The sequence below is a fragment of the Accipiter gentilis genome, chromosome 18 (genome assembly GCF_929443795.1).
Source record: "Accipiter gentilis chromosome 18, bAccGen1.1, whole genome shotgun sequence".
In the NCBI taxonomy this organism is placed as follows: domain Eukaryota; kingdom Metazoa; phylum Chordata; class Aves; order Accipitriformes; family Accipitridae; genus Astur; species Astur gentilis.
In genome coordinates this window covers 14,956,920-14,978,342 of record NC_064897.1, presented here as the reverse complement: position 1 = coordinate 14,978,342, position 21,423 = coordinate 14,956,920, and the positions used below count along the sequence as shown (strand labels likewise).

Sequence of the window (21,423 nt, the reverse complement as noted above, 5' to 3'; positions counted from 1 at the left end):
ACAAGGCTCAATACACTGTACATTTCAGCATCTGCAGAAAATGTGGATCATCATCACACACTGACATGGCCACGGTGGAACCTTTATAGTCTGTTCATTTGCAGGTTGTTCCTGGCTTTCCAGCTCCCGTGGGCTATAGTAGCATCTCCTTTGCCATGTGCTTCCTTTCCCTCTTTCTTAGTTCTTTCCTTTCACCTCTCTCTTGCTGCTGTTATAAGATACTTTGCAAAGCCCGAATGACATGTTCCAACCAAACTGTGTTCTCTTGCTTACTAATTTCTTCAAAAATAGCACCGCATTTTTAAACTAGTGTTGAATAACAGCCTTGTGTATTTTGTGTAACACCCATCTTTCTTCTGTAAAGCAGGACATTTTTAGGATTGCGCTTCTGCAGGAGGGAAATCACTGGCATGGATTCTGGGTGTGTACGATGGTGTTGTGCAGCTTGGCCTTAGTCATCTGACTCCTTCTGGAACAGGAGTGGTCAGACACATCATGTCAGCAGTTTTCTTTCTCAGGATTTGAAAAAGCCCCAAAGCCCAATTAGCAGAGGTCACATCTGCTTCCAAAGCTAGCTAAACTTTTACTTTAGTTAGAAAGATTAAGGCTGAGGACTAACTTTCTTCTAGTTCCTCTGTTGCCTTTGCCATGAAGGCTGTAGCAAAACAGTTTTGAAGTTCTCTGTAAATGCAGCTTTTCCTCAAGACTTGCCAACATACTAGAAAGCTCTCTTAACACTGTAGCAATGCTATCCTGGTATTCCTGCCAGTCCTTATCTGCATGGCTTCCCACTGACAGCATGTGCATTAACAATAATCTGCAGCCCATCCAGCTGAGGACAAATATTCCTGTTTTGTGCATATCTGAGAGCTGCATTGGGTCCTTTGTAATTTTGGGATAACCATGGGGTTAATTCCTTACTTGATTTCCTGCATTGTTCTCTCTCTTTCAAACTCACCCAGCACCCTGTGGAGTGATCAGGTAGGAGACAAAGTCTGGCTTGGTACCTCCCAGCCAGTCCTATGCTTATAGCCCCTGAACTTAGAAAGGTGGGTGCTCTGAACCTAAGAAACAATATTTGATTCTGTTATATTCTCTGTGTGCTAGTTGTTTCTTGTGCTGTTCTGCCCTGGCAATCATACCCACGTGTTTTCTTTCCCCCAAAAGGATATAATTATGGTTTTCACAAAATTATAGCAAGCAGAGATTTTGCTGTTTAGTGCCTAGTGCCTGGCTTTCGGTCCCTTCCAGTACTTCTCAAGACGTGTGACATCATTTCAGTGAGAGCCAGAGTCCTGAAAAGGCTGATAGTGTTGCAACAGTAGGCAGTAGGGAGGTTCAGGCTTGGGAGAATTTAAGGTGCATAGCTCACAGGTCTGGAGGAAGAAGATGGAGACACCCATTAAAATGCCATTAGGTAAGGAGTGACAGGGGCTGCCTGGAATGTGAGAAGAAATTGGAGAAGGAACTGGAAAAGCTTCTGGGTAGCTGAAATAGAGAAGAAAACCATTTGGAAGTTTTCTCTGTAACATAGGAAAGTAGGCAGTGGGGCCTTCCTGGGAGCTTCCTAAATCTTTGGTAATTTCATGGGAGTATTTTGAGCAAAATTTGGGCAAGGGTCCAGAAAAACTGTATATGCTTATAGCTGTGCACTGACACTGACAGTTACGCTGTCTCATACTCATCTTGAGCTTTTGGAAGCACCCATAAGTACATCCAAGATCATCTCATTGGCAGGCAATTGCTAGTTTGAGTTGAGTTTTATGCCTGTGTTTGCATTAGACCAACTGGTCTTATAAAACCTTATTGATGTAGGTAACACTCGTCATGCTAGCCTCTGGATCCCCCAAATGGATAATTTTTTTCACTGAACAGTCCTGTGCATTAGTCAGATGGGAACTGAAGCACGAGGGATTTTAAGCATCTCATGCAGGAATCTGTAGCACAGAGGGGCCAAATGAAGTCTTTTAAATCCCATATTTAGCATTTTAACTACCAGCATGTTAGCTTGAGTTAAAAGCAGGTTTAACTTATTTTTCCGATTTGGAGGATTGCTGATCCCCAAACCCTTTTGTTACCTCATAGCTGCTAAAGTTTATTTTCTTCAGACAGATGATTACCATATTCTTATTTATTCAGTAATCTCAGTGAATTGAGTGTGGTAACAGGTTGGGCCATACTCTTTGTGAGCAGGAATTCAAATTCTTTTATGCTTGTCCTAATTCTTTATTGTGCTAAATATTCTGCGATTCACATTGCCAAATACTCACTTGCCAAATGTGATATTTTCACAAAAGTATATTAAATATAGATTTGCTATCCAGTTCTTTGTTTTTGGCCCCTCCCAGTGCCTTTCAGGATGCATGACTTAAATTCAGTGAGAACTTTCATAAAAGGGTAAATTGAATTGCATCTCCCTTGCAATGGGCTTGGTGTGTGTATACAAATAGTTATTATGGATTGCTGGGAAGAGGATACTTGGATGAACCATGGCATGTTTGGATCAAATCTAAGTCTGTTCTCTGGTGGTGTTACTTCCAGGGATTCATCTGCTGTGCAGATACCTTGTTATAGACTCTCAGTGACTTCCTAAAACACTCTTCTGTCTTGCAGTACAGATGAGACAGGAAATATTTTGACTTTGAAACAAGACAAAGTCCTGCAAAAGCCAGTGTTGGAAGGGTTGGCTGACATTCAGGTCAGTCCCATCTACACTGTGGGACTGAAGAGGGTGCAGTGAGAGTCATAGTGCACAGAAACCTTCCCATGTGATGTCTTCTACAGTTTCTGTAGGTCTAAAATCTCTCTGGTGTAGAACTGGTGTTTTCTCAGTCACCTTTGGGGAGTCCTACCCTACCAAGTTGGCTTTCTGCACCTGCTGAAGCTTGAGAAGCAGAAGTGTTTGGCAGCAAGCTAACTCCTTGTTTCCCAATGGTAGGGTGAGGACCCTGCACCCCATTTTCCATACTTTCAGGCACTTAAGTATATCTTGGTTCACAACCCAGTGCTTCAAAAAGGTACCAGGCTGTGTTAAGGCATGCTGACCCCTGTGCAAAGCTTGAGGTGCTTTCGCAGTGACATGGCTGCAAGATCCCTGGGGCTAAACTAGCTTTTTTCCTTTCCTTTCCCATTTCCCAGTGGGCACAACTCTTTAAAATGTAAACTACTGATTTGGAAGTACCTAGCAACAGAAGGCATTACGCAGAGGAGAGGCAGGCTATCACTTGCTCAAAGAGAGCTCAGGGGAGGATGTCTCTTTGTTCAGTGTGCCAGCAAAAAAACATTCCAGGATAATCAATTCTGCCAGTGGCTTTCACACGCTTTCAGGCACAGCAATAGAAGTCAGCACGGTGCAGCTGTTAGAGATGGTCCTTGGAGGAAGGAGCGCACATACCTGCAACAAATCCCTTTGGAAGTTGCTGGAAAAGCTCCTGGTAGCATCAACAGGTTTTGGAGCAGGCGTGAAGTAGTGCAGCCAAAGCAAGAATCTTATCTGCTGCGTGGTTTAGGCTAAAAGTAGTACATTCGTCTATGTCTCTGGTTTTCCATTCCATAAACTGGCATTATAGTAGTAATAATACCCACCATGTGGAAGTCAGAAGGGGTTGCAAGGATTAATTAACATTTGTAAAGCATGTTGAGATCTTTTGATGGAAAGAAGTTAGCAAGTGCCAAGTACTAATACAACAAGGGGAAAATAGCCATCAGTCTGCATTCACTCCTGGAATGTAATGGATTATACCAGAAGCCTTGGCTTAAACAGTTGCGTGTGTGTTTAATGATGAATTTTTCAATTACCTTTTCTTTAAAGATGTCAGTTGAATCGGTAAAAAGGCTTTGCTTCTTGGTAATGGAAACTTACCATCTCTTGTCTCTTCTCGCATTTGGAATTAGACTTTCTTTTGCCTGCACTTGCAGTCTGTTCCCATTAGCCGTATTGCTTTCTTACCATGGCAGCCCTTCGCTAGCCTCCCCACCTTGTTGCCTGCCTCTTCTCACTTTCCTTCTACTGTTGGTCACACTCCTCTCTTTTATAGTTCCATCTGCTTTGCTCCTTCACCTTTGCTGCCCTGGACTCACCTGCCATTTCTTTTAGCACTATGATGAAATGCAGATAAAAGAAAGTATAAGTTGTGGGACATCAAACTGATGCTTTGTGGACCAGTGCTTTGGTCATGGTATGCAGAGGCAAGGACAATCACAACATGATGTAATGCCGTGCTCTCCAACAAGAACACACTCCCTGCTGTCTGGAAGCAACCCAGAACTCGTAGGTCCAGCCCAGGTTAGTGCTGCTCACCCTCTCCTGCAACCTGGGTTCCAATGTGGGAGGAGTGTGAAAGTACTTTTCCTGTTGGACAGGCTGGAGCTGAGACAACGACTGGAAAGCTTGGGGCCAGGGTTTGTACCTGTTGAACATGAAACACAGAAGGGGCTGGGGGGAGGCTGACCAAGTAGGGCAGAGGATAGCTGTTTGGCTGTGGAAGATTTGCCAAAGAACCAACAGGACCTGATCAATAATTTGCTGTGAAAGTACAACTGGCACTACCACTCAGCAACCTGTGTCCATGCAGAGTTCATCTGTGTGGGGATGCTACAGTATAAAACATTTTGCAATAGTTATTACAGACTGGTTCCTTATGTGGAACTGCCATTCTGGAAAGAAATTGAAATAAAAAAAAAGCGCACCATAATTTTTGTGATTTGGAAACTTGCTGTGTATTGCAGAAAAGCCCCTTACTCTGGCACAGTATCTCCACGGGGCAGTTTCTCTGTTAGGTGTCTTATGCCTCTAACAGCTGCATATGTCCCATTGGAAGTTCATAGACCATGGGCATTTAAAGGGCAAACAAGTTGTTATTTTCTTCCATTTCCTAGTTTTTATCTAGGTATTTTCTGTGAATAACATAACTTGTAGATAATTTATTAGTGAATCTTTGAAATGGGAGAGGTTTTTCTTGGACAATAGAGTTCTGTGAAAAGGGGTTTTTTACCCTTTTTAAAGAACAGTGGCTTTTAGATTTGCATTTTCAGTGTGATTGATCAGCTCTCATGAACTCAGTCAGCTTTCCACAGACTTTCTCCAATAGTTTACACAGAGTGAGTTGCTTGGTAGATTCTTACAAGTAACTTCTCCTGGAATAAGGATCAGAGTGGAGCAATGTAAGGGGAACCAGGCATATCTAAGGGAAAACTAATTAAAAAGATAAACCCAGGCTATTTTATTGTGTTTATGTGGGTGTAGTTGCAACGGCTGCATTTCAAACTTCCAGCTGTTTAAATTGCACAGTGCTGTTACACGATGTCTGCAAATCATTGTAATATTAGTGTGCTGCTCAAAGTGCTGTACGTGACCTTGCATATCTGTACAGGCCTGTTTTATGGAAGGGTTTTTTAACTTCCATGAAGGTGAAAGACACATCAGGATTAGCTTTTGGAGAGATGCATGGAATGTATCTGCCCCTAATCCTGTTAGCAAATGACAGGATCTGCACTCATAATTCCTCTGCTGTCTCACTGAAAATGTCTCCTAATCACCTTGGCTGTTGACAGTAGGTTTCTTAAACACCTGAGAAAGAGACAGATGCTTGTCCATGTTAAAAGTGAACAGCCATGAATTTCCCTTGAAACCAAATCTGCACCTGCACAGCATCCGTGAGTTGTGTGCATGGTGAATCGGTTCCAGAAAACTTTGAGACATCTGATTTTCATTAATTTTTTTCCCATTCACCATATGCCATATCCCTCCTAAAGTGGTTTATTTCAGTTAGCATAAGACTTCACAGTCCACTCTGTTTTGGAGCGTGTTCTGCTCTTACATTTCAGCTGCTTTCCTGTTTGCAGCATTTATTTCAATATTTAGTCTGCTGGGGTATGTTAAGGCTGTGTCCTCCTCTTGCATATCTTGTGTCGGGAAGAGTGGATGAAAAAAAGATTATTCTATGATTATCTGAATGATTATCTGGAAAAATTATTTTTCCAGGCTCCCTGTGTGCAAATATATGCCTTGTACTTTGTTCGTGCAGCACAGTCTTTGCTCTATTTCTGAAAGCTCCAGCAGACATCTTCAGGGACCTGTCTGGCTCTGAGCAATAGTCATTTAGTTAAAATCTCTAACTGGGAAATACAGAGGAGTTTTGATGCTTCACAGAGCCCAGGCTAATGCTAACACCCGTGCTAGGCTAATGTTAACACCCGTACTTTTGATGTATTGAGCAATAAAAATAGCGGCTTCTGACCGTTTGTAGGCATTTCAGATCACATAACGTTTCAGGCAAGGCTGAAGAGTTACTGAGTGACATGTAGTCTAAGTAATCATGACCCGCTATCTTACAGTTTCCATTCTGTCATGGTGTTTTGGCTTTCCAGGCCCTGGACAGCTGTGTGAACCTGGCTCAATGCTGGATGTTGACAGCAGAGGCACTTACCCAGTCCTGGTGCTTTTGCTGTCCTTGCTATTCCCCAACAGATCTCTTTCCCTCTTCCCTGTCCTCCGAATATTTCTCTGTCAACCTTTCTCCATTCGCCCTCTCATGCCCCTGCAGGGACTGAAGGTCCTCGCTCATTGCTGCTGTCTGTCTTTCCTCCCTTCCCCTCCCCAGCCCAGGGAGATGTCTCAGTCCAGGCCCTTTCCTACAGCCCCAGTCTGAAAGGATCAAACTCCCAGGACAAGGGAGATGTTGTAAATTCCTTAAGCACTCAACCCAAACGTATGTTCCTTTCTGTTCCCTGAGAAGATGATAACTTTAAGCCTTTTTTCAGATAAATCAGCCTGATTTGTCAGTATGGATCCCTGCTTCCACATTCCTCCTTCCTGCCTCACTGGTTCTCTGTCCCAGTCTTATTCAAATCCATAATCAGTTTCAGTGTCAGTCCTAAATCAGGGATGGATGGTTTGGTTACGGAGCCATAGCCGTAGCCTACATGTTGATCCACCTACATGGGGCTGCATTTCAGTGATAGGGGAACTAACTCCTTTCAAGATGGGTCCAGCCCTATTGGTGGATGTTGTTCCTGATATCCATCAACATGATGCTGTGAACTTTTTTCCCTTAGGATTCGCTCAGTGTAGAGTCTGGCCCCTGGTTCCTTATTACACCCTGCAAAACCTGGCAGGCAAGTGAAGAAAAAGCATGAGTGCAAAAGGGGATTCTGCTCATAGAGAAGATTTGTCATCTTCAAAAACTGAAGCCATGCTTCATCTCAAATTTCACATCTTGTTTTGGCAGGGTGGGTAGTGAGTAGATACATGCTGGAAGTTGATTTTGAGTAGATTGGGCGTGGTGATGGAGTATTAGAATGTATGACTGACATTGATTTGTATGTTAATCAATCCAGTGATTCTCTGAGTTAATTTTTTTAGTGTTTGTCCTTATATGATATTCAGTGGAGCAAGTACCAGTTCACACTAAAGCAGCTTCTCATGTATGAGACCTATCCTCATGGTCCTGCACTTACTTTTAAAATTCAATGCTCTTAACATGCAGCAATCCTATTAATCTTTGTGGAGGGAACGAAATGTAAGCATTGGTTTGTTAATGGGTTCGCTATTTCCTAGTGTGCTGGATTAAACAAGCCTTCAAACCAGGTAACCAGGGTGAAAGTAGAGAAGCTGATGAAATTGAAGGCTGCGTTTCCAGGTTAGCTATACATACATAATTTATAATAATTCAGTTTGTGTTTTCCTGAAAGAGTAGCTTTGTTCTTTGCTAATTTGGGAGGATACAGCACACTGTTTTGGAATAAAAAAATAACACCAAAAAGAATATTTTTTTAAAAAAAGTTTAAACATTTTTCTTCAGAAAACATTAGCTGCTGCAGTTATAGGGCTAAACAGGACACTGAGCACAGAGGAGTGAAAGCCAATTCTCCTTCCATCCAGTCTCCTTGCCTTTGTTTCCATAGTGAAACCTTGCTAAATATCCCTTGTTTCTGTCATTGGTGTAGCTACACTAGGGTGGAAGCAGTCTGTACTCTGAGCACCATGTTCTGTAAGTCTGGTTTTAGCTCACCTAGCTACTCTGCTTATAGTAGCTAGGCTTGTCTGGAAGGTCTGCTTGTTGCCATTGCTGCCCTCAGAATTGAACCATTAGGAAGAAACACTGGGATGCTTTAAAAAGCCTGGCATAAAAAATGTTGAAGTTGCTATTGCACCCTAATCCCAAGTACAAGAAACCCAAAAGTGCAATTCAGCCGGAAGGTACTTATATCAGTCTAACAAATAAGCTGAATCTATTGTATTTTGCCTCCTCTTTTTTCATTAGTTTACCCCTCTCAAAGTATATCCTTCAGGTACAGGACTAAGAGGGACCCTGTTCTGCTTAATCTGCAACTTTGAGTTGCATTTTGGGAGTCCAAGCTGGAGGAGATAAGGCTTTGTTCAATAACAGCACTCTCTTGCGTTTAAAGGGAGGTGGTTACATCAGAAAACTTGGCAAAACCAGACCATTGCTATAGGTATAGGGAAAGTGAACAATAGTAATTGGAATCCTCTTGAAATGGATTGTAGTTATTGTGCTTGAATAAAAGAAAAAACTCCACTTCCTAATGACAACACAATTTCCACTCCAGCCTCTGGTGGAAAAAATATATTGCATGTGATGTGAATTTTTTATTCTTAAATAGAAAGAAGAATTCATTGCTGAGAATATATATATATTATATATATGCTTATAAAATATATATAGAGAAAAATTGCTGTTGGGCCATGAAAAACAGTCCTGTGCTCTTGTTCAGGTTCTTCCCCATAAGGCTGCAGAGTTCCTTGTGTGTTTTTGCTCCAGATTCCCCACAGGCTGTCTGATGGGGTGTCCATCCGTGCCTATACCTACCTCATTGTCATAGTTTAATGACATGACTAGGTAGGATGAGAAAATGGCCCAATAACAAAAGTCCTCCTCAAGCCTTCCTTCCCTCCCTTGCCTTCATTTAAAGATCTCTGATAGATATCGTAGATGGCAACATGAATTTCGTATGTGTTAAAAAGATGTTTGGAGGAAATACAGAATTTTGTAACTTGAACATGACACATTGGAGACATTAGTTTGCCTAAAGGTGCCTGTAAAGAAAATGTAGGTTTCATTCCTCAAATCTCTTGCATATTTTCTAGGAAGACCACAATTCTCAATATGCAGGGGAGCTTTTCTAAATTACAAATGCTCATGTCTGTCTTCATTTTTAATTCCTTCTTTCTTGACTAAATCTCTTAGTCATGTCGGTTAGGGTTTTTAACTTTGCGTACATTCAGTAAGCTAGCAACCTGAGGTATAAAAGTGTCTTGAAAGGCACATTGAGTACAGGGGCCCAAAACCACAAGAAAGAAAATTTCTGATTTGGCTTTGTAGCAATTGTGGATTGTATATTCCGGGGTGAATCCTGTAAGTCGTTATTTATGTCTCAGCTGGGCAAAAGGCCCATTATTCTCAAGTCATATGCCTGAAATATTACTGGATAAGGCTGTGGCATAAATTATTTTGGATTTTATATACAATAAAGCACTAGAAACTAGAGGTGGTGGCAGCAAGCAGAAAGCAATTTGCTACGGAGTCAACAAATACCACATCAACCACAGTGGTATGCACAGTGACTGGGGTTTTTCTCCCACTTTTTTAAGTTTGAAAAAGTAAGCTTGTTTTGTACACTTTTTTGCATGTTTGTCATCCACCAGGGAAACAGATTTCTGGGTGAATTCCGCTAAGTTTCAAGGAAAGCACTAAAAAAGTGATAGTTATCAGCTAGAAGGTACTTGGCCAATTATTGTTTTCTGCCCTTTTTTTTTTTTCTTTTCATGTGTAACTTCTAAATTAAAACAGGTTAAATATACCACACTGGTCACTGACAGGTCAGTGTCAAATCTATTGTGGATGAAGTAAAACTGCAGAGCATTACAGACTTCACATATTGAGAGAATTACGTGCTTTTCCCTGGGACATTTCCAACAAGCGCTTTTATCTAAATATAATATGTTGGAGGCAAATTTGACATTGTTTCAGTAGCTGAAGGTTTTTACCCTTCATGTTAGCAGCCCTGCATGTGATTTGTGCTGAGGTACGCGGAGGCGATTTACCAGTGTTATTTGAATGTGGTTGGAGAATCTGCTTGCATTTCATATTATGAAACAGATCATCAGTTTTCAGCCATGAGGAAAGAAAAAAAAACATAGGCGCGTGCATGAGTCATTCTGCCTTTGTGCAGAATGACGCAGTGATGTTACAGACTGCCTCTAACTGCAAGGCCCAGGTTTTAGGGCTTGAATCTAAAACCAAAGGAACAGTGCTGTTATGAGCAGGGAACTGCAAGAAATGAGACAAGGCTTTGGAAATCCTGGGCATCTACACAACTGAAACTTACATTTTCAGCAGAAACCAGTAATTTGGGAAGCCGAGATCTGTCTTAGAGGCTTCAGTGCCATCTTCAGCAATGAAATAAAATCCCTGGCTACTTTTGGCAAGAATTACTTGGTAGTCACCAAGTATTTTTGTTGTCAGTATGGAGTCATTTTCCCTTGTGGTTGTTGGCTTGCATATCACTTTTTATTACTTCATTCTTCGATGTGGATTGCTGGCACCTTAGTTTTTTAGAATCGGACTGTTAAAGGGATGAGTGTACCTACTTTTTCCGTACCTGTGAAGAAACCTAGATGTCAAAAACATCAAAAGGAAAGAAATCATAAAGAAGAATGTACACAAGCTGGACCTCTCAGAAGACCTTTTTTCCCCCATAATTAATTGTTTTGTCATGCAAACATAATAATCTCACAGCCAGATCCTTAACCAATGTAAATAATCTAAAGATTTTCCTCAGCGGAAACAAAAAATTAGTTGTTAAAATGCGTATTGTTTTATCTTTTGGGTATTTTAGATCAATGTTTAAAGTACGAGAAAGGCTTTTAAAGGTATGGTAGGACATTAAGGATGCCTGATCTGACAGAAGGAATGTTCTTCTGCTAACCCATTGAATAAGTGGTTACCCAGCAGAAAATTTATAATCCTTTAACTCTTTGGAGCTATGAAAATAAGGAAGGACATTAGAAACACACAGTATGAAAATTATGTAAATGAGAAGGGAATACATTGAAAGGTGTGTTAGTCTCTCTATTTTTCCCAGAGAACTATGTGGATATCTGGGTAATTTGCCTGCTCAGGAGTATAGGCTGTGTAGCTCTGGAGAATGTGTGGGTGAAAAGAGTAAAAATATTTGTAAGACAGAGATAAATTATGAGCAGAATGAGAAGGCATGTCCCTTCTGTAAATGGAAGACTGTAGTGTGTAAGTCCAGCAGGTGCTACTGTATAATATAGTCTAAGTTTCCATACCTAAGAGATAATGGAATTTCACCAAGTTATGTCTATAATGAGCCCATGAATTGGTATTTTACTGTAGTATAACTTCCAAAAAAGCATCCTTCTTAATGTGGAGATGCAAGAGATGGATGCTTCATCATTTCTTTTATATTTAATCACCCTCACTGTTAAAAACATGTGCTTCATTTCCAGTTTTAATTTGTCTGGGTTTAATTTCCAGCCATTGGTTAATTTTATCCACTTGTGTCTCATACATTCGATGTGGAAAAAAAAAAGGTGCATGTCAAATTGAGAAATATGTGAAAAATATGGGTGTTAATATGAGCATTCATGCACAACGTTGGACTGAGAACTGTGGTGGCATGTCTGCATGTCTCCAGCATAATCCCCTGTTTTCACTCACTACATCTTTTTGAAGCATAAGCATTTTGGACTGAAATTCTGCTCGTTGCCTCATAAAAGTGAATCTTCTTGAGCAGGTCTGAGCAGAATGCTGGCAGCTCTTGTTGAATTATGGAGAAATGATTAGAAGAAACAGTTTTTCCCACAACTGACCCCCACCATTCACCACATTTTTAGATATAACTTGAACAAAATACAGCTGACATTTGACATGCAAAGCTTGGCAGAGGCATAATCCTCTGGAAGCATGTGCATTTGTTATGGTTTTTTTGAGGTGAAGATAGATCAGTTGTTTATATCCACGTTTTGAAGCATGCCTATCATAACACAAATTAAGTGAACAATAAAAAAAAATTAAAAACATATGCAATCATAAATAAAATGGGACTGAATATCAACAGTGACACAAAGAGCACTCCTCAGTGGGTATTATAACAGGCTCCATCCTCACCCCACCCATCCTTTCAGGAAGAGCCTGGGTAAATAGAAAGGCTTTCTAAAAGCACAGAAGGCCAACAAATGCAGCTTCTATAGACCTGAGTCTGGCAGTGAAATTTGTTATCAAGGATGTTTTACTAATGTCCTCCATCTGCCATCAATTTGGAGATACACAAGCCAACAGATGTCACTTCAACTGCTGTGGTGTTAGGTAATGAAGGGCGAAGATCTTAGAAGTAGGTTAGGTTGCAAGTGGAGGTGCAGCAGTTTAATACAGGATGAATGAACTCATATCTTGGGGTGGGCCACAGAGAAAATCAATCTGTAATAGATGTAAAGGCTTCTAGATAACAAAGTGGTGTGGGAAAGACCTTGCTGAATAGGTACAGTTGCATCTAATTGAGGTATGTGTTGGGAGGGCAGTGCTATGGATGCAAGGTAGTTTTGCAGGCAGGAGAAAGGGAAGACAGACTGGCATCTGAGTGAATCATGGGGGAAAGAAGAGGTAGATCTGGGCTGCATGTTTAAGTTAAAAATCTAATCTTAAAAGATTTTGTCCTCTTTGGAAATTTTTCACCTATTTCTGACAGCCTTGAGATGGAGTCAAAGCTCAGATCCACAGCTCTCCTTTCTCCCTGTCTCCTGTAGAATGGAGTAATGTGATCCAGCTTAAATTAAGCATTTTTTTCTACCCCGTGAGAAATTGAAAAGAATTTAGGTTCATCGAGTTTAGCCTACGACTCACTGAGGGCAGATAGTGCTACAAATTATGAAGTTTCTCTTTAATCAGAATATACACTGTTTAGAACACGGACCAGACCTTCCCCTATCTTTATAAAATGCCTATTGTAGCAAGCCCCTGAGCTTGATCAGGAAATTTCAGTGCTGTCATAATTCAGATAATAATGTAGTAGTACTGGGCAAGAAACTCTAAACCCAAAGTGCCTTAGATAATGTTTGAACTGATTTGCGGTTTCAAGTATAAAACAGTTGACGTTGGATTGTATGAAATGGTTTCAGCCCCATAACCATCCTAGCTATTACCAAGTTTCTTACTGGGTTATAACTTTATTTAAATTCAGTGCTTGATGTAAAGTAGAGTGGGTGCCGAACCTCTCTGAAGAAGTTCTGAGGCAGGTGGCCTTATCGCCTATATTTCCAATCCAGCAGAGTTATTTTGCACTCAAGGCTGTAAAGTCCCCCATTCAGTCTGAGGGTAATGTTTTAGACTTACTCAAATAATCAGGAGATTTGTTGTTGACTTCAGCAGGTTTGGTATTTCAGTCCTGGAGATATAAATCTGTCCTACCCACTCAACAGGGCAGAATGACTGTTGTTACTTGCTATCCCTGCGTAGCGTGGTGGGAAATGTCCTCTCACATAGATGAGATGTTCAGTCTCCTGTACTTGAGTTGTGCTGCGTGGGAAGTATGATAAACTCAGCACTAATGCTTTACCAGAACAACTTACCAATAATGCAGAGGTTACGCTGCTTTTTCTCATATCAGAAACATAGAGAAGGTAACAGGAGAAGCAGCCAACACTCTGCTTTTTTCCTTTTTGTTTGTTTTATTTGACATTTAGACCAAGAGGGTGTTATCTTTGGTAACAAGGTATAGAAATGGTTTCCAAGTCATCATCTTTTCATCTGAATATTTAATAAGAGGTGTCGTGTATCAGAAAGCTTGGCATACGTCTGAGATCACACTGTGCCATGCTCTCATTGCCTGAGGTAGCTGGAACAGCTAACCGTAGAAACAGACTTGCCTGCAAAGACTTTGAATAGTATGCAGAAGGTGACAAATGGATATAAGGTTAGTTTAATTTAGTTGTGGGGTGTGTGTGCCTGCTGGGCAGCAAGGCTGTTCTCCAAGGGTGGAGAAACAACACAGGGCAGTGTGGAACATCAGATTTCCATCTGTCTGATATACAGAGCTGAAATCTTGGAGTCATATTTTTTATTATTTGTTTACTCTTTGTCTAAAGAATGTCAAAAGATGTAGGCAAGTGGAAGACAAGCTCTGAAGAGTTCTCAAATTGATTTTGCTTGTGACAGGTAGCTAGGGAGAGCTGTAACAGTGGGAGAATGAGGGTTAGTCTTCCCACTCCCAGTGGAGGGTGCATGAATTGATGTGTCTGCCTTTCTGTGTGAAATTAGTTTGACACCCTAGGCAGCAGAGGAGGCTGCAGCTCCTTAGATAACCAAGGAAAAGAGAGTGATCCAACCCAAACCATTCTATGATTCTAGGTGTCAGCCAAGTTAGGGTGAACGAACTCGGTGCATGAGGATTGAGAAAATGGTAGGATGAACACTGTAGTCAGAAGACTGTATTTTTCATGGGCAGAAATGGCCGTTGTACCATCTTTCCTATGACTGAATTTCTCATGGAAAGTCGATGGCAGTTAGGGTGACTGTTGAATCATTTCATAAATGATCCTGCTGTCAGTTTGCTCACACCACGGCCATCACTCATTAATTAACATAGCTGACCCGAACCTGCATTTTCAGCCTACTTTTCTGTCAGTCTGTGGTGGCTAGTCAGGCCCACTCCAGCAAAGCTTGTATTTCCGAGGCAAGCAAAACAGCCTGTAGAAGTACAATCTGGGAAGTAGCGTTAACATAATTGTAAAGAAAACATAATACCGATCTATAAAATACTACTATTAGTTGTTGATATGACTGTTTCTAGATTATTGGGGATGTTTCATGCATCCATGCTGGTGAACAGAATTGAATACTTAAAGGTGATCCTTAGGGGTGGAGCCCATATCTGGTGTACTTGCTTGCTGTAGGAAACCACTGTGATATGCAGTGGATGTACTTAAAAGGATATTGAATGGGATTGTCAGCTTTCTTAACAGATGATCTATGTGATAAGTCCAAGGACAGGAAATACATATCTGTTTTCATTTGACTTATTTAATGGGTACCATTTTGTGGGAGTTTTTTTGCTTAGGGTATTTTTTTTCTTTCCTTTTTTAGTTGTCTGAGCAACTGGTGGTTTTAAAAAGGCATTTTAAAGAGGCTTTTAAAAGCGGTTGTTCTCCTTGCTGTGTAGGAGTGTTCTGTGTGGGTACAGAGAGCAGGATAAACTACTTCATCCTCCTGTGGTCTCACTGCAAAGACAAATCCTGACCCATAGACACTGGGAATCAACTCAGTCGTGGCCATTATCCAGCTGCCACAGGCTAAGAGCAGCATGCCCTCTCCTGTGCCCTTACATTTGGAGTTCAGAGCTAAAAAGATCATAGGCTTCTTGCAGCCAGAACATCTTACTAACGAGTGGGCTTTCTGTGGTCTAATGCAGTTTTATTCCACGGAGAGTCTCTTTCTCCTGCAAATTAAAGACCCCATTGGTTTATTATTGTATTCATATGCTTTCTGTTCTAGACCTAAATGAAATGTTGATCCCCCTTTAAATTGCTTACAAATGACAGGAAGTGTTTTTCCCTACCTTCCCTGTGTCACCTCTAGTGCTTTTAATTTGTCTCCTTCCTTTCTTCCTCTCCCTCCTACTGTGATCCTTTATGGCCATGCTGCTCATGGTTTTCACCCTCTTTGAGAGGAGCTGTTTCTACAAAGAAAAGGTTGCAAGCTCTTGAAGTGGAGCATGAAAGTAGCTAATCAAATCCTTCAGTGCAGTGAGGATGAAAATGCTGTTCTAGGTCTGGCAAGTGGCTCAGCCATGTTGGGATTTTAACTTCCATTTTTAATTTTTAAAGCAAAATTGGGATAATTGAATCTCTGCTGAACCTATACTTTCACCCTTCTTTCGGCAGAGAAAAGTAATACTGGAACAAGGTGATGGGAGAAGCTTGGATCCAAAGAGTCTCATACATTACTAAATCAAAATGTTTTAGTTGCTTTTAATGTTAAAATATGCCTTGAAATGCAAGCTTTAACTGTGCTTGTTTTTACTTGGCGGAGAGCTATTTTTTTCTCTATGTGCACAGCTGTAACTTAAATGCATGGCCACGCAAGGAAGGGGGACTTCTTAACCATTATGTATCAGACCATTGCTGTAAGCAAAGTAAATAAATGTCCTGACTGGGTCTGGCACGTGTTAGCTTCCTATTTCACTTTCCATGCACAAAAAGATAAGAGGAATGCAGGCCTTTTGCTTTATCTCACACAGTAATAATGCACCTCAGCAAAGATTTGAATGGGCCACAGGATTATTAGGATTGTAATGTCTTGCTTTCCTTTTCAAGTAGGATGAAACTAAATGTAATCATCTGTTGGGTTAGATGAACACAATGGGTTCTCAGCTGTAGGCTTTCATCACAGCAGTGATCTTGTATGATTTGGCCTGGCAGGGCTCCGGGCTTACAAAAATTTTGTAGGTGTCAGATGTTTGGCACTCAGAACTGACCACTGAGAGCTGGTGTCGTACTTGTGTCTCCCTGCTTTCTAGTCTTTCGACTTTAGCATACTGTCACCATTTTCAGCATGTGGTATTTAGGGGAGGCTAAAGAAAACCTGCTTGGCTAAGTCCAATTTCAGTTACGTGGGCTTGAGGGATAGTCTGCTCAAATGCTGCTGTGTGCATTCTGGCAGGATCGTGGTGCAGTCTAGTAGGATGTTTGCTCAGCCACAGAGCTTGGGCTTTTATGCGCTTGGTGTTTTCTAGGAGCAAACTGACAGGTGGTGTGGCTGCTGTCTCCATTATGACTCTTGTCAAGTTTGTTTCCAAAAAAGAAAACAAAACCAAGCTTTGAAACTATGCATCTCAACTTCACAGCATATTTTCTAAACAGCATATGGAGCAGCCACTGCAGCCATGCTTATTGTGCTCTGGTCAACTGTTTTTTGTAATTTTTCAGTCACAGTGTCCTATATGCTATAGCCCCTTTGTTTCCCTATCCCCAATGCTCTGTTGCAGGCTGTCCTACCAGAGAAATGATGACGATGAAGAAGAAGCTGCCAGAGAACGTCGCCGACGGGCTCGACAGGAGAGACTGCGGCAAAAGGAAGAAGGAGATCTATCAGGAGAAGTAACGGAAAAATCAGAAGTTAATGCCCAAAACAGGTAAATATCTGATGTTGTTTACTGACAAGCCAACAGTTATTTTTGTTCAGAGTAGAGAAGTATCTTGAAAAGGTCTGGTTTACTACTTAAATTTTAAGCACCAGGTTTGGCCATCCTTGCTCTGAAGAGGACCTAACACTGTGAGGAGTGCCACTGGCTGTGTCTACACAGTGGGGTGGGAGCATTACTGAAGTTGGGCTTGAGGCTGTGCTCACGACCCATTCCCAGGGTGGCCTCAGGGCTGTCTATGGGGTAACTCAGCTGGGGCTTATGGAGGGAAATACCTCTGATGCATCCTGCTGTCCAATTCCCTCAGGCATGACTGCATCTGGCCTCACAAACTTCCACATATTTTGTCCTGCTTACAGGGGCCACGGTGTCATGGGGCCAAGGCACATGGAATTTGTGGGCACCCAGGCCTCAAGTTGCAGCTGAAACACGCATGCAAGGTGCCTGGATGTGAGCACTAGACCTCAGCCCTCATCTGACATTGTCAGGGTCATACAACTATAAAGAGCAGAAAAGCTTATGGAGTGAGGTGCTACTTGTCACAAGCTGAGTGGGCAGAGCTGGCCTTCCAGTCTGTCCATCATTTATTCAGTTTCACATAATCACAAATAATATATCCAGATTTCCATTAGCCATAACACAATTGATAGAAGAGACCAGAAATAAACATTGTGATACCAAGCTAATAGATACTGAGCACCAGTAGCATTCTATTAAAGACAAGGAGAATGCATATAGATAGGAAAACAACAGCATTTCTGACTGTGGATTATAATATTTTTCTACAGTAGAGGAAAAAAAAGCTAGAAAGAGGGAAGAAACCTGCACATAGGAGAATTAAAGAGCTGAATTTTGAAGGAGTCAAAAACCCTCCAGGGACTGAGAGTGAGATCCAGTCCTGATGCCTACAGGTGTTGAATAGCAGGTCTTAAATTAGGTGCTGTGCTCACTCTGTTTTCTAACAGATTATTGTCTCTGCACAATCACAACCTCACAGCACCCTTCATTGCCAGGCTATCCTATTATGGACTGTATCTGTGGATGTTGTTGCTGAACAGGAGTAGCTTCTTGTTCTAGAGAAGTTAGCTGAAATCAAAGTTCCATGCTTGTGTACCATCTTCAAAAATTTTGCCTGGTGGGAAGCCATGTATGCCTCAGGCCAAGCTGAAGGAGGCCTTAAAGCAAGCTAAGGTTTTCCAAGTATTCTGCTGCAGGGTGCAGAGCGGGAGGGTGAATTTTCAGGGCTGTTCATATTTCAGCTGCTCCAAGTGTCAGGGACTGTTCCAGTGCCTACTGAGGTCAGTAAGACTCCTGGGGACTTCAGCGGCTGTTGGAGCTGGCCTGGAAGGGAACCTTTCCAGGCTCTGACATTGTGAAACACTGCATTCCTATACATGTAGAAATGCCAAAATTAATCCCCAGAACCATTTTGCTAAATTTTGAAGTATGCAACGTGTTGTGTTTTCAAACCATGGAATGACGTTACAGCAAGCTTTTTTTCTAGAAACAGTTAAGTGCATGCATTGTTACAGAGTTTTTTAATGCAAAATTGTCACTTTTATGTAGTGTGGCAGAAGAGGAAACCAAGCGTACGACAACCACAGGGGGAACAGATGATGAAGCTGCATTGTTGGAGAGACTGGCAAGACGGGAGGAGAGACGCCAAAAACGTCTACAAGAAGCCCTGGAACGTCAAAAGGAATTTGACCCAACGATCACAGATGGGAGCTTGTCACTGCCCAGCAGGAGAGAAGTAAACAATGTGGAAGAAAACGAGACCACAGGGAAAGAGGAAAAGGCTGAAACACGCCGAGGACGCTATGAGATTGAGGAAACGGAAACGGTTACCAAATCATACCAAAGGAACAACTGGAGGCAAGATGGAGAAGAAGAGGAAAAAAAAGAAGAAAAAGACAAGGAGGAGGTACAGGAGGAGAAACCAAAGGAAGTCCCCATAGAGGAAAATCAGGTAGATGTGACAGCAGGAAAATCCACAGATAAAGAAGAGGTAGTAGAAACAAAAAATCTAGCTATAAATGCAGAGGAACACAAAGCAGAGAATGATACAAATGCTGTGCCAGAAGGGGAGCAGAGTATAACTGATGCTGTAGATAAAGAGAAGCTTAGGGATGAGGAAAAGGCTGAGGAAGAAAGGGAGAAACTTGAGGCAGAAGAAAGGGACAAGTTAAAAGCAGAGGAAGAAAAGAAGGCAGCTGAGGAAAAACAGAAAGCAGAGGAGGAAAAGAGGGCAGCTGAGGAAAAACAGAAAGCAGAGGAGGAAAAGAGGGCAGCTGAGGAAAAACAGAAAGCAGAGGAGGAGAAGAGGGCAGCTGAGGAAATAGAAAGGGCTAAGGTAGAAGAGGAGAAGAGGGCAGCTGAGGAAAGAGCGAGGGCTAGAGCAGAAGAGGAGAAGAGGGCAGCTGAGGAAAGAGCAAGGGCTAAGGCAGAAGAGGAAAAGAGGGTAGCTGAAGAAAAGGCTAAGCTAGAAGCAGAGAAATTAAAGGAAAAACAAAAGATGGAAGAAAAGAAAATAGAAGATAAACAGGTAAAAGAGAAGAAAGTACAAGAGGAAAAACCTCAAGCAGCTTTCCTAAGAAAACAGGTACAGTAAACATTTTGCACCAAAGAAAGACACCTGTGGTTTGTGAGAAATGTAATGCAAGAAAAAAAAAAAAAGATTGAATTGGAATTTCCTCACAGATCTATTCCTGCATTGAAATGACTAATACTCGTGCTCTCTCTCGCTCTCTCTTTTAAAAAATAAAGCTCCTTACTTCTGCTTACCAATAGTGCAGTGCACAACATGCCTGACCTCACTCCATCGTTCAAAGAATACCTTGCATGTTCAGACATCTGCATGTTTTTATGCTGCCTTTTTTTCTCAGCTGCTATAAACTGGCTTAACGCAGTAACACATGAGGTGGAGGAAGACTCATCTTGGCGCAAAATATAATAAGCACCTGGTAAACTGTGAGGAATGTGTGTGTTAAATGCAATCACAAGAGAGGGCTCTCTGCTGGGACATGTGAGCATGATGCCATACAAGGGAGAAAGGCCCACATGGGGGAATGGGAGCATTTGGAGAGGGTGGAGGGAGCACAACTGCACATGGAGATGTGGGCACAGCAGCGTATGATGGAGATGTGGCTGCACACAGGATTGGTACGTGAACACAGCATGGAGAAACAAAAGTACAAACAGATGTTTGTTTTCATATTAAAAAAAAAATTAAATTAAAACCCCAAAAACAAAGGGGGAAGAAAAAGAGGTTAAAGTGGAAGCTAAAAAGGAAAAGTTGCCAGATGAGAATCTCCGACCTACCTCCAAAAAAGATCAGGTAACTTGTAAACCATTGATTTAGATGTTGTAGGGAAACTCGAGATAAGAAAATAAATAAGGGGCCTATAACTGAAAGTTGCTTGTTCAGCAAAGTACTTAAGCATGTGCTTCACTTCAAGAACGTGGGTAATCCTGCAGAAATAAATAGGGATGAAGCTACTTATGTGCTTAAAATGAAGTAAATGCTTAAGTATTTTGTTCTTTGGGGGCTTTAGAACCAAGTCCTGTTTGTCTTAGAACAAATATTTCAGGAAACTCAGTTCAGTCAATAATGCAAGGATGGTTTGCACCCTGGGGATGAATTTTTCAGGACTGGATCAACTAATCATCCTTCCCTGGTTTCCTCCCACTTTACTGTGAACTTTTTCCCTATGACTGAGACCTACTCTTACAATAATAATAATAATAATAATAATCTAGGCCCTTTTGCCACCTGACTGCCTTAACTAATTATTCCCCCCCAGCTGCAATGCCCCATGATATAAACTGTGCATACCCAAGATTCTTCTTTTGTTTTAAAGAGAAAATCTACAAAATTTACTGCATTGCATTTCCACTGTAAACACAGGAGCTGGTGCCATGGTGTTTTACTGTATGGTAAGTAATTAAGATATGGGGACCATTTACTCTTCAGGTTACAGCTGGACCCAGGGAGCCATGTTCAATGTTGTGTAGCAACTGTGCTTTTGGTTCAATGCAGAAAGTATCAAAATCCCCCCTGATTCTAATCAGACATTGAGACAGGTCAGGGACTTGGAGGTTTGGATCTATTTGGGTTCAGCCAGGTCCATGTGGCTTAAAGGGCACCACAGCACAGAAATCTAGTAACAGGCAGCTTGCTGCCTGTCTAGCTGCTTGGGAGCATTGAGAGTTGTAGAGGGTCTGGTCCAGGGTCCTTAGTTG

The 21,423-nt window shown here is 41.6% G+C and overlaps 1 protein-coding gene across 10 annotated transcripts in view; it reads left to right on the top strand.

Annotated features, from left to right (window-relative positions):
* CALD1 (caldesmon 1) overlaps positions 1-21,423 on the top strand; it is a 198,573-nt gene that overhangs the window by 149,167 nt on the left and 27,983 nt on the right. For 8 of the 10 annotated variants that reach the window (XR_007508781.1, XM_049822541.1, XM_049822538.1 and 5 more), the window contains 3 exons: positions 17,026-17,172; positions 18,748-19,783; positions 20,435-20,518. Coding sequence is in view for 9 of the 10 variants with exons in the window: in XM_049822541.1 (XP_049678498.1) it covers positions 17,026-17,172; positions 18,748-19,783; positions 20,435-20,518 (1,267 nt within the window). In the remaining variant the exon portion in view is untranslated. The remainder of the gene's footprint in view (positions 1-17,025; positions 17,173-18,747; positions 19,784-20,434; positions 20,519-21,423) is intronic. The other 2 variants (XM_049822545.1, XM_049822544.1) reach the window with 1 other exon arrangement.